Genomic DNA, 15627 nt, shown 5'->3' on the forward strand with positions numbered 1-15627 from the left:
GTTGAAAAACTAGTTTTAATGACTCCAACCTAAGTGTATGTAAACTTCCGACTTCAACTGAACTTTTCCCCCATTCATGTTTTTTTCATTAATCATTTTCTAGACATTTTTCACAAATCACAATTAAAAAATAAAATAAATTCATAGCATTAAAGTTGTGTTTTGAGGTGATGAAAATGCATGAAATAATCCATATATAATACAGTATAGAAAAAACAGCACACACAGAGACAAGCAAAGCACAACAGATATTATTTTATTTTCTGTTCACATGTTTGTTGCTAACAATTCAATAATTACAAAGATTTCAACTGGTGATTTAAGAGGAAAAAAAGTAGTAGTGTGTCGAAGAGAGAAAAAAAAAAAGTCACATTTTCAGAGAGCTGAAAAGACCAGGAAAAAAAAGATCACTGACAAAATCAAAGAGGATTTTCCTGGGATTAAAACATGTGCAAGTTTAATACAGTGTTTCTGAACCCTCCCTCACCGATGGCCTGCAGAGTTAAAGTCACTTCAGTAATTGATCTGAATGTGGTGCTGCAAGACAAAAAAAAAGAAAATGGCACTGAAGGCACACTAGTGATTAAACTGGATATGCCTGTACAGTATCTCACACTCTTGCTGTACAATGAAACGTCCCTCAATTGAGGACCACTATTCACATGCCCCCTTGTGGCGGTGCGGCGCTATGACTACACCTCCGCTTTTTATTTATTTAACTAGGCTCATGATTGAACGGTTAAAAATGAAGGGCCTCGTCCAGGAGGTTCTCTCTCTATGGTGAGCGGCTCTTCACACACATACTTATATAAACATAGCAAACGACAGCAGCAGCTTGTGAGTTGTGGTCCTTTTCACTGTTCAGACTCCGACCATGTCTTAGTCTCATGATTATGTGGCTATGGCGCATTGGTTTTGCCAACTATACTTTTATAGCAAAAGATCTAAGTTAAAAACAATGCACGTTATAAAGACTGGCGGGAGATGTGTAATTGCTGTAAAAGATGCCCACTGGTTTAGCTTAACAGTAAAACCCCTGCAGTCTGTTGAGTGGCAGCTCGTCCCCTGGGTAGGGACTGCTCTCAAATTAATGGCCACTAGCCGGGAACAGCTCAATAAGGGTTACAACACCAGTACGACAGGGTCTGGAATGTGGAGGGGTTTATGGTCCCTTTGAAGAAGGTTGCCCTTTCTTTCACTGTTCAGTTGTGTGTACCCCATACTATATAGTTTAAAACAAAAAGTTATCCTTCACTCTTTTCTTTTTTCTCTAATCTTTGTTTAGAAACACAAACATATACCTATGATTAGGACAGTTCATCATGAATGCTTTTTTCCCCTGCGAGTGTCCTATCGTCATTGATCTTGGTTTTTAATTCGGTCATCGCATGCATCTATGTATCAATAACCTAAACTAAGTATGAATAACCCATAAAAACTCATAGGAAAATGGGTGTCTCCCCCAACAGAGAACTGGAGAGGTGTGTGTGTGTGTGTGTTGGGGAGAGATGTCAGCACAGGATTGCTAGTAGTGCTGTGGAGTGTACATGGTGGCACCCTCCCTTAACAAAGTGAAAAGGAAGAGAGGAAAGAAGACAAGTAGGAATGGGGGGGAACCAAAACGTTAATCTAAAATCAGGGTGGGGGGCTGGGACTTCTGCAGTGATACACAAGTTCTATGTTGAATGTAGGTGCGTCGAGTGATTAAGCACGTATTATGTGTGTGTGTGTAGGGTGGTGGGGTCCTCAGCCGTCCAGGGCGTGTTCCAGGCCATCCAGCGTTAGCTGGCTGCGGTGGAGAGAGTTGGGGCTGTTGGAGGGTGTGGAGTGCTTGGTGGAGTCCCAGTCTGGCTGAGGGAAGAGAGAGAGAGTGTTTATGGTAAAGATGGCTGCGGTGGAGAGAGTTGGGGTTGTTGGAGGGAGTGGAGTGCTTGGTGGAGTCCCAGTTTAGCTGAGGGAAAGAGAGAGGGAGTGTTAATGGTAAAGATGGATTATAGAAGTTAAAGGGATAGTTCACCCAAATTGCATATTGGTTTCTTTAGCCTGTAAGCAGTCTATGGACAAGGTATGGCAGCAATCCATGCTTTGGTTTAGTTTCTCTGGCATTTGTGGCACAAATCCCATTCAAGTCATGGGACCGATATTAGCTTTTTTCGTACATCACGTCTACAAGTGATTTTGTTGAGCTTTATTAACAATCAATTTGAGATACTTTCGGATTATTTGGACATAACGTGCGAAAAAGGCTATTGGTTTCATGACTTGAATGGGATTTGTGCTACAAATGCTAAAATGTTAGCATGTGAAAACAGTGAGTATGTTTACATGCACACTCATAATTCGATATTAAACTGATTATGGCAGTAGTTAGAGCAAGGAAATAGTTAATGTAAACACCTACTCCACTTACACTATGTGGACACCCTTTCAAATGAGTGGATTTGGCTGTTTCAACCACACCCGTTTCTGACAGGTGTATAAGATCCAGCACACAGTCATGCAATCTTCATAGACAAACATTGGCAGCAGAATGTCTTAGTGACTTTCAACATGGCACCTTTCCAACATGGGCATCCAACTTTGTGGCAACAGTTTGGGGAAGACCCTTTCCTGTTTTCAGCAAGACAATGCCCCAGTGCACAAAGCCAGGTCCATACAGAAATGGTTTGGTGAGATCGGTGGCCTGCACAGCCCTGACCTCAACCCCATCAAACACCTTTGGGATGAATTGGAATGCCAACATCTAGTTCCAACATCTAGTGGAAAACCTTTCCAGAAGAGTGGAGGCTGTTATAGCGGCAATGCTCCAACATCTAGTGGAAAGCCTTCCCAGAAGAGTCTAGGCTGTTATAGCAGCAATGTTCCAACATCTAGTGGAAAGTCTTCCCAGAAGAGTGGAAGCTGTTATAGCAGCAAAGGGGGGACCAACTCCATATTAATGCCTATGATTTTGGAATGAGATGTTGAACGAGCAAGTGTACACATACTTTTGGTGATGTTGTGTATCTTAATTGGCAGAGTAAGCATACACTGATTAAAACAGCTGGTTTTCTGATAAATCATTCTAATTGTCTAAAATGACAACTCCCGTACGGGCTCGGGGGATACGAAGGTTGAAAGTCATGCGTCCACCGATACACAACCCAACCGCACTGCTTCTTAACACAGCACGCATCCAACCCGGAAGCCAGCCGCACCAATGTGTCGGAGGAAACACCGTGCACCTGGCAACCTTGGTTAGCGCGCACTGCGCCCGGCCCGCCACAGGAGTCGCTGGTGTGCGATGAGACAAGGACATCCCTACTGACCAAGCCCTCCCTAAACCGGACGACGCTAGGCCAATTGTGCGTCACCCAACGGACCTCCCGGTCGGTTACGACAGAGCCTGGGCGCGAACCCAGGGTCACTGATGGCACAGCTGGCGCTGCAGTACAGCACCCTTAACCACTGCGTCACCCGGGGGCCTATGCATAGTCACTAACCATATCCACATGTACATACTACCTCAATCAGCCTGCCTAACCTGTGTCTGTACTTCCCAGAATGTGTTATCATACCCAGGAAGATAGTTGAATTTAATGTAACAGAGAATGTGATGTAACAGAGAATGTGTCATCATCCCCAGGAAGATAGTTGAATTTAATGTAACAGAGAATGTGTTATCATACCCAGGAAGATAGTTGAATTTAATGTAACAGAGAATGTGATGTAACAGAGAATGTGTCATCATCCCCAGGAAGATAGTTGAATATAACGTAATAGAGAATGTTATCATACCCAGGAAGATAGTTGAATTTAATGTAGCAGAGAATGTGTCATCATACCCAGGAAGATAGTTGAATATAACGTAATAGAGAATGTTATCATACCCAGGAAGATAGTTGAATTTAATGTAGCAGAGAATGTGTTATCATACCCAGGAAGATAGTTGAATTTAATGTAACAGAGAATGTGTCATCATACCCAGGAAGATAGTTGAATATAACGTAATAGAGAATGTTATCATACCCAGGAAGATAGTTGAATTTAATGTAGCAGAGAATGTGTTATCATACCCAGGAAGATAGTTGAATTTAATGTAGCAGAGAATGTGTCATCATCCCCAGGAAGATAGTTTAATTTAATGTAGCAGAGAATGTGTCATCATACCCAGGAAGATAGTTGAATATAACGTAAGAGAATGTTATCATACCCAGGAAGATAGTTGAATTTAATGTAGCAGAGAATGTGTCATCATCCCCAGGAAGATAGTTGAATTTAATGTAACAGAGAATGTGTTATCATACCCAGGAAGATAGTTGAATTTAATGTAGCAGAGAATGTGTCATCATACCCAGGAAGACAGTTGAATTTAATGTAATAGAGAATGTTATCATACCCAGGAAGATAGTTGAATTTAATGTAACAGAGAATGTGATGTAACAGAGAATGTGTCATCATACCCAGGAAGATAGTTGAATTTAATGTAACAGAGAATGTGTTATCATACCCAGTAAGATAGTTGAATTTAATGTAATAGAGAATGTGTTATCATACCCAGGAGGATAGTTGAATTTAAAGTAATAGAGAATGTGTTTTCATACCCAGGAGGATAGTTGAATTTAAAGTAATAGAGAATGTGTTATCATACCCAGGAGGATAGTTGAATTTAAAGTAATAGAGAATGTGTTATCATACCCAGGAGGATAGTTGAATTTAAAGTAATAGAGAATGTGTTTTCATACCCAGGAAGATAGTTGAATGTGATGTAACAGAGAATGTGATGTAATAGAGAATGTGTCATCATACCCAGGAAGATAGTTGAATGTGATGTAATAGAGAATGTGTCATCATACCCAGGAAGATAGTTGAATGTGATGTAACAGAGAATGTGATGTAATAGAGAATGTGTCATCATACCCAGGAAGATAGTTGAATGTGATGTAATAGAGAATGTGTCATCATACCCAGGAAAATAGTTTAATTTAATGTAACAGAGAATGTGGGATAGAGAGGGAGATGGACACGGAAAAGAGAGGGGCATAGATTGAGTACATGTGTGAGTGATTTAATGTAACAGTCAGTGTGTGTGTGCGAAGTCTGGGGTCAATACCTCTCTCTCGAGGTCCCCGTCTGGGTTGGAGATGTTCCGCGACGATCCTGCTCCTCCAATGTCTGCACCTCCTTCATGACACAGTGAACCCCCCCGAGACACACACACCACCCCGAGACACACACACACACACAGCGAGACGCACACACAGCGAGACGCACACACACACACAGCGAGACGCACACACAGCGAGACACACACACACAGCGAGACACACACACACACACAGCGAGACACACACACACACACAGCGAGACACACACACACAGCGAGACACACACACACACAGCGAGACACACACACACACACACACAGCGAGACACACACACACACACACACAGCGAGACACACACACACACACAGCGAGACACACACACACACACAGCGAGACACACACACACACACACAGCGAGACACACACACACACACACAGCGAGACACACACACACACACACACACACAGCGAGACACACACACACACAGCGAGACACACACACACACACAGCGAGACACACACACAGCGAGACACACACACACACACAGCGAGACACACACACACAGCGAGACACACACACAGCGACACACACAGCGAGACACACACACAGCGAGACACACACACACACACACACACAGCGAGACACACACACACACACAGCGAGACACACACACACACAGCGAGACACACACACACACAGCGAGACACACACACACACAGCGAGACACACACACACACACACACAGCGACACACACACACACACACACACAGCGAGACACACACACACAGCGAGACACACACACACACACAGCGAGACACACACACACACAGCGAGACACACACACACACACAGCGAGACACACACACACACACACAGCGAGACACACACACACAGCGAGACACACACACACAGCGAGACACACACACACAGCGAGACACACACACACACAGCGAGACACACACACACAGCGAGACACACACACACAGCGAGACACACACACACACAGCGAGACACACACACACAGCGACACACACAAACAGCGAGACACACAAACAGCGAGACACACACAGCGAGACACACACACAGCGAGACACACACACACACAGCGAGACACACACACACACACAGCGAGACACACACACAGCGAGACACACACACAGCGAGACACACACACAGCGAGACACACACACACACACAGCGAGACACACACACACACACAGCGAGACACACACACACACACACAGCGAGACACACACACAGCGAGACACACACACACAAACAGCGAGACACACACACAGCGAGACACACACACACACACAGCGAGACACACACACACACAGCGAGACACACACACACACACAGCGAGACACACACACACAGCGAGACACACACACACACAGCGAGACACACACACACACAGCGAGACACACACACACACAGCGAGACACACACACACACAGAGCGAGACACACACACACACAGAGCGAGACACACACACACACAGAGCGAGACACACACACACAGCGAGACACACACACACAGCGAGACACACACACACAGCGAGACACACACACACACAGCGAGACACACACACACAGCGAGACACACACACACAGCGAGACACACACACACACAGCGAGACACACACACACAGCGACACACACAAACAGCGAGACACACAAACAGCGAGACACACACAGCGAGACACACACACAGCGAGACACACACACACACAGCGAGACACACACACACACACAGCGAGACACACACACAGCGAGACACACACACAGCGAGACACACACACAGCGAGACACACACACACACACAGCGAGACACACACACACACACAGCGAGACACACACACACACACACAGCGAGACACACACACAGCGAGACACACACACACAAACAGCGAGACACACACACAGCGAGACACACACACACACACAGCGAGACACACACACACACAGCGAGACACACACACACACACAGCGAGACACACACACACACAGCGAGACACACACACACACAGCGAGACACACACACACACAGCGAGACACACACACACACAGAGCGAGACACACACACACACAGAGCGAGACACACACACACACAGCGAGACACACACACACACAGCGAGACACACACACACACAGCGAGACACACACACACAGCGAGACACACACACACAGCGAGACACACACAGCGAGACACACACAGCGAGACACACACACACACACACACACACACACACAGCGAGACACACACACACACACACAGCGAGACACACACACACACAGCGAGACACACACACACAGCGAGACACACACAGCGAGACACACACACACACACACACACAGCGAGACACACACACACAGCGAGACACACACACACACACACACAGCGAGACACACACACACAGCGACACACACACACAGCGAGACACACACACACACAGCGAGACACACACACACACACAGCGAGACACACACACACACACAGCGAGACACACACAAACACACAGCGAGACACACACACACACACAGCGAGACACACACACACACAGCGAGACACACACACACACACAGCGAGACACACACACACAGCGAGACACACACACACACACAGCGAGACACACACACACAGCGAGACACACACACACACACAGCGACACACACACACACACAGCGACACACACACACACAGCGACACACACACACACACAAAGCGACACACACACACACACAGCGACACACACACACACAGCGAGACACACACACAGCGAGACACACACACACACAGCGAGACACACACACACACACAGCGAGACACACACACACACACAGCGAGACACACACACAGCGAGACACACACACACACACAGCGAGACACACACACAGCGAGACACACACACACACAGCGAGACACACACACAGCGAGACACACACACACACAGCGAGACACACACACACACAGCGAGACACACACACACACACACACACAGCGAGACACACACACACACACACACACACACACAGCGAGACACACACACACAGCGAGACACACACACACACACACACACACAGCGAGACACACACACACACACAGCGAGACATACACACACACACACAGCGAGACACACACACAGCGAGACACACACACAGCGAGACACACACACAGCGAGACACACACACAGCGAGACATACACACAGCGAGACATACACACAGCGAGACATACACACACACACACAGCGAGACACACACACACACAGCGAGACACACACACACAGCGAGACACACACACACAGCGAGACACACACACACAGCGAGACACACACACACACACAGCGAGACACACACACACACAGCGAGACACACACAGCGAGACACACACAGCGAGACACACACACACACAGCGAGACACACACACACACACAGCGAGACACACACACACACAGCGAGACACACACAGCGAGACACACACACACACAGCGAGACACACACAGCGAGACACACACAGCGAGACACACACACACACAGCGAGACACACACACACACAGCGAGACACACACACACACACAGCGAGACACACACACACACACACAGCGAGACACACACACACACACAGCGAGACACACACACACACACACACACACAGCGAGACACACACAGCGAGACACACACACACACACAGCGAGACACACACACAGCGAGACACACACACACACACAGCGAGACACACACACAGCGAGACACACACACACACAGCGAGACACACACACAGCGAGACACACACACAGCGACACACACAGCGAGACACACACACACACACACACACAGCGAGACACACACACACACACAGCGAGACACACACACACACAGCGAGACACACACACACACAGCGAGACACACACACACACACACACAGCGAGACACACACACACACACACACACAGCGAGACACACACACACACACACACAGCGAGACACACACACACACACAGCGAGACACACACACACACACAGCGAGACACACACACACACACACAGCGAGACACACACACAGCGAGACACACACACACACAGCGAGACACACACACAGCGAGACACACACACAGCGAGACACACACACAGCGACACACACAGCGAGACACACACACAGCGAGACACACACACACACACACACACAGCGAGACACACACACACACACAGCGACACACACACACACACAGCGACACACACACACACAGCGAGACACACACACAGCGAGACACACACACACACACAGCGAGACACACACACACACACAGCGAGACACACACACACACACAGCGAGACACACACACACACAGCGAGACACACACACACAGCGAGACACACACACACACACACAGCGAGACACACACACACAGCGAGACACACACACACACACACAGCGAGACACACACACACACAGCGAGACACACACACACACAGCGAGACACACACACACACACACACACAGCGAGACACACACACACACACACACACACACACAGCGAGACACACACACACAGCGAGACACACACACACAGCGAGACACACACACACACACACACACACAGCGAGACACACACACACACACAGCGAGACATACACACACACACACAGCGAGACACACACAGCGAGACACACACACAGCGAGACACACACACAGCGAGACACACACACAGCGAGACATACACACAGCGAGACATACACACAGCGAGACATACACACACACACACAGCGAGACACACACACACACAGCGAGACACACACACACAGCGAGACACACACACACAGCGAGACACACACACACAGCGAGACACACACACACACACAGCGAGACACACACACACACAGCGAGACACACACAGCGAGACACACACAGCGAGACACACACACACACAGCGAGACACACACACACACACAGCGAGACACACACACACACAGCGAGACACACACAGCGAGACACACACACACACAGCGAGACACACACAGCGAGACACACACAGCGAGACACACACACACACAGCGAGACACACACACACACAGCGAGACACACACACACACACACACAGCGAGACACACACACACACAGCGAGACACACACACACACACACAGCGAGACACACACACACACACAGCGAGACACACACACACACACACACACACAGCGAGACACACACACACACAGCGAGACACACACACACACACAGCGAGACACACACACAGCGAGACACACACACACACACAGCGAGACACACACACAGCGAGACACACACACACACAGCGAGACACACACACAGCGAGACACACACACACACAGCGAGACACACACACAGCGAGACACACACACAGCGACACACACAGCGAGACACACACACAGCGAGACACACACACACACACACACACAGCGAGACACACACACACACAGCGAGACACACACACACACACACACAGCGAGACACACACACACACACACACACAGCGAGACACACACACACACACACACACAGCGAGACACACACACACACACACACAGCGAGACACACACACACACACAGCGAGACACACACACACACAGCGAGACACACACACACACACAGCGAGACACACACACACACACACAGCGAGACACACACACACAGCGAGACACACACACACAGCGAGACACACACACACAGCGAGACACACACACACACAGCGAGACACACACACACAGCGAGACACACACACACAGCGAGACACACACACACACAGCGAGACACACACACACAGCGACACACACAAACAGCGAGACACACAAACAGCGAGACACACACAGCGAGACACACACACAGCGAGACACACACACACACAGCGAGACACACACACACACACAGCGAGACACACACACAGCGAGACACACACACAGCGAGACACACACACACACACAGCGAGACACACACACACACACACAGCGAGACACACACACAGCGAGACACACACACACAAACAGCGAGACACACACACAGCGAGACACACACACACACACAGCGAGACACACACACACACAGCGAGACACACACACACACACAGCGAGACACACACACACACAGCGAGACACACACACACACAGCGAGACACACACACACACACACAGCGAGACACACACACACACAGAGCGAGACACACACACACACAGCGAGACACACACACACACAGCGAGACACACACACACACAGCGAGACACACACACACAGCGAGACACACACACACAGCGAGACACACACAGCGAGACACACACAGCGAGACACACACAGCGAGACACACACACACACACACACACAGCGAGACACACACACACACACACAGCGAGACACACACACACACAGCGAGACACACACACACAGCGAGACACACACAGCGAGACACACACACACACACACACAGCGAGACACACACACACACACACACAGCGAGACACACACACACACAGCGAGACACACACACACAGCGACACACACACACAGCGAGACACACACACACACAGCGAGACACACACACACACACAGCGAGACACACACACACACACAGCGAGACACACACAAACACACAGCGAGACACACACACACACACAGCGAGACACACACACACACACAGCGAGACACACACAAACACACAGCGAGACACACACACACACACAGCGAGACACACACACACACAGCGAGACACACACACACACAGCGAGACACACACAGCGAGACACACACACACACACAGCGAGACACACACACACAGCGAGACACACACACACACACACAGCGACACACACACACACACAGCGACACACACACACACAGCGACACACACACACACACAGCGACACACACACACACAGCGAGACACACACACAGCGAGACACACACACACACAGCGAGACACACACACACACACAGCGAGACACACACACACACACAGCGAGACACACACACACACAGCAAGACACACACACACAGCGAGACACACACACACACACACAGCGAGACACACACACACAGCGAGACACACACACACACACACAGCGAGACACACACACACACAGCGAGACACACACACACACAGCGAGACACACACACACACACACACACAGCGAGACACACACACACACACACACAGCGAGACACACACACACACACACACACACAGCGAGACACACACACACAGCGAGACACACACACACAGCGAGACACACACACACACACACACACAGCGAGACATACACACACACACACAGCGAGACACACACACAGCGAGACACACACACAGCGAGACACACACACAGCGAGACACACACACAGCGAGACATACACACAGCGAGACATACACACAGCGAGACATACACACACACACACAGCGAGACACACACACACACAGCGAGACACACACACACAGCGAGACACACACACACAGCGAGACACACACACACAGCGAGACACACACACACAGCGAGACACACACACACACACAGCGAGACACACACACACACAGCGAGACACACACAGCGAGACACACACACACACAGCGAGACACACACACACACAGCGAGACACACACACACACAGCGAGACACACACACACAGCGAGACACACACACACACACACACAGCGAGACACACACACACACACACAGCGAGACACACACACACACAGCGAGACACACACACACACAGCGAGACACACACACACACACAGCGAGACACACACACACACACACAGCGAGACACACACACACAGCGAGACACACACACACAGCGAGACACACACACACAGCGAGACACACACACACACAGCGAGACACACACACACAGCGAGACACACACACACAGCGAGACACACACACACACAGCGAGACACACACACACAGCGACACACACAAACAGCGAGACACACAAACAGCGAGACACACACAGCGAGACACACACACAGCGAGACACACACACACACAGCGAGACACACACACACACACAGCGAGACACACACACAGCGAGACACACACACAGCGAGACACACACACACACACAGCGAGACACACACACACACACACAGCGAGACACACACACAGCGAGACACACACACACAAACAGCGAGACACACACACAGCGAGACACACACACACACACAGCGAGACACACACACACACAGCGAGACACACACACACACACAGCGAGACACACACACACACAGCGAGACACACACACACACAGCGAGACACACACACACACACACAGCGAGACACACACACACACAGAGCGAGACACACACACACACAGCGAGACACACACACACACAGCGAGACACACACACACACAGCGAGACACACACACACAGCGAGACACACACACACAGCGAGACACACACAGCGAGACACACACAGCGAGACACACACAGCGAGACACACACACACACACACACACAGCGAGACACACACACACACACACAGCGAGACACACACACACACAGCGAGACACACACACACAGCGAGACACACACAGCGAGACACACACACACACACACACAGCGAGACACACACACACACACACACAGCGAGACACACACACACACAGCGAGACACACACACACAGCGACACACACACACAGCGAGACACACACACACACAGCGAGACACACACACACACACAGCGAGACACACACACACACACAGCGAGACACACACAAACACACAGCGAGACACACACACACACACAGCGAGACACACACACACACAGCGAGACACACACACACACAGCGAGACACACACAGCGAGACACACACACACACACAGCGAGACACACACACACAGCGAGACACACACACACACACACAGCGACACACACACACACACAGCGACACACACACACACAGCGACACACACACACACACAGCGACACACACACACACAGCGAGACACACACACAGCGAGACACACACACACACAGCGAGACACACACACACACACAGCGAGACACACACACACACACAGCGAGACACACACACACACAGCGAGACACACACACACAGCGAGACACACACACACACACACAGCGAGACACACACACACAGCGAGACACACACACACACACACACACAGCGAGACACACACACACACAGCGAGACACACACACACACAGCGAGACACACACACACACACACACACAGCGAGACACACACACACACACACACAGCGAGACACACACACACACACACACACACAGCGAGACACACACACACAGCGAGACACACACACACAGCGAGACACACACACACACACACACACAGCGAGACATACACACACACACACAGCGAGACACACACACAGCGAGACACACACACAGCGAGACACACACACAGCGAGACACACACACAGCGAGACACACACACAGCGAGACATACACACAGCGAGACATACACACACACACACAGCGAGACACACACACACACAGCGAGACACACACACACAGCGAGACACACACACACAGCGAGACACACACACACAGCGAGACACACACACACACACAGCGAGACACACACACACACACAGCGAGACACACACACACACAGCGAGACACACACAGCGAGACACACACACACACAGCGAGACACACACACACACACAGCGAGACACACACACACACACACACAGCGAGACACACACACACACACACAGCGAGACACACACACACACACACAGCGAGACACACACACACACACACAGCGAGACACACACACACACACACAGCGAGACACACACACACACACACAGCGAGACACACACACACACAGCGAGACACACACACACACACAGCGAGACACACACACACACAGCGCGACACACACACACAGCGACACACACACACAGCGACACACACACACAGCGAGACACACACACACAGCGAGACACACACACACACAGCGAGACACACACAGCGAGACACACACAGCGAGACACACACAGCGAGAGAAACACACACACAGCGAGAGAAACACACACACAGCGAGAGAAACACACACACAGCGAGAGAAACACACACACAGCGAGAGAAACACACACACAGCGAGACACACACACACAGCGAGACACACACACACAGCGAGACACACACACACAGCGAGACACACACACACAGCGAGACACACACACACAGCGAGACACACACACAGCGAGACACACACACACAGCGAGACACACACACACAGCGAGACACACACACACACAGCGAGAGACACACACACAGCGAGACACACACACACAGCGAGAGACACACAGCGAGACACACAGCGAGACACACACACACACAGCGAGAGACACACACACACAGCGAGAGACACACACACACACACACAGCGAGAGACACACACACACACACACAGCGAGAGACACACACACACAGCGAGAGACACACACACACAGCGAGAGACACACACACAGCGAGACACACACACAGCGAGACACACACACAGCGAGACACACACAC

The 15627-nt window shown here is 50.3% G+C and overlaps 1 protein-coding gene across 6 annotated transcripts in view; it reads right to left on the reverse strand.

The window, feature by feature from the left end:
- Window positions 1-236: 236 nt before the first annotated feature.
- Window positions 237-15627, reverse strand: part of LOC110521031 (serine/threonine-protein kinase MRCK beta) — a 133497-nt gene continuing 118106 nt past the window's right edge. For 5 of the 6 annotated variants that reach the window (XM_036975510.1, XM_036975509.1, XM_036975511.1 and 2 more), the window contains 2 exons: window positions 5093-5163; window positions 237-1851 (listed from right to left, as the gene is read on the reverse strand). In XM_036975510.1, the coding sequence (XP_036831405.1) occupies window positions 1747-1851; window positions 5093-5163 (176 nt within the window). In that variant the 3' untranslated portion in view covers window positions 237-1746. The remainder of the gene's footprint in view (window positions 1852-5092; window positions 5164-15627) is intronic. The other variant, XM_036975512.1, reaches the window with a different exon arrangement.

Source organism: Oncorhynchus mykiss, chromosome 4, assembly GCF_013265735.2.
Source record: "Oncorhynchus mykiss isolate Arlee chromosome 4, USDA_OmykA_1.1, whole genome shotgun sequence".
Lineage (NCBI taxonomy): Eukaryota > Metazoa > Chordata > Actinopteri > Salmoniformes > Salmonidae > Oncorhynchus > Oncorhynchus mykiss.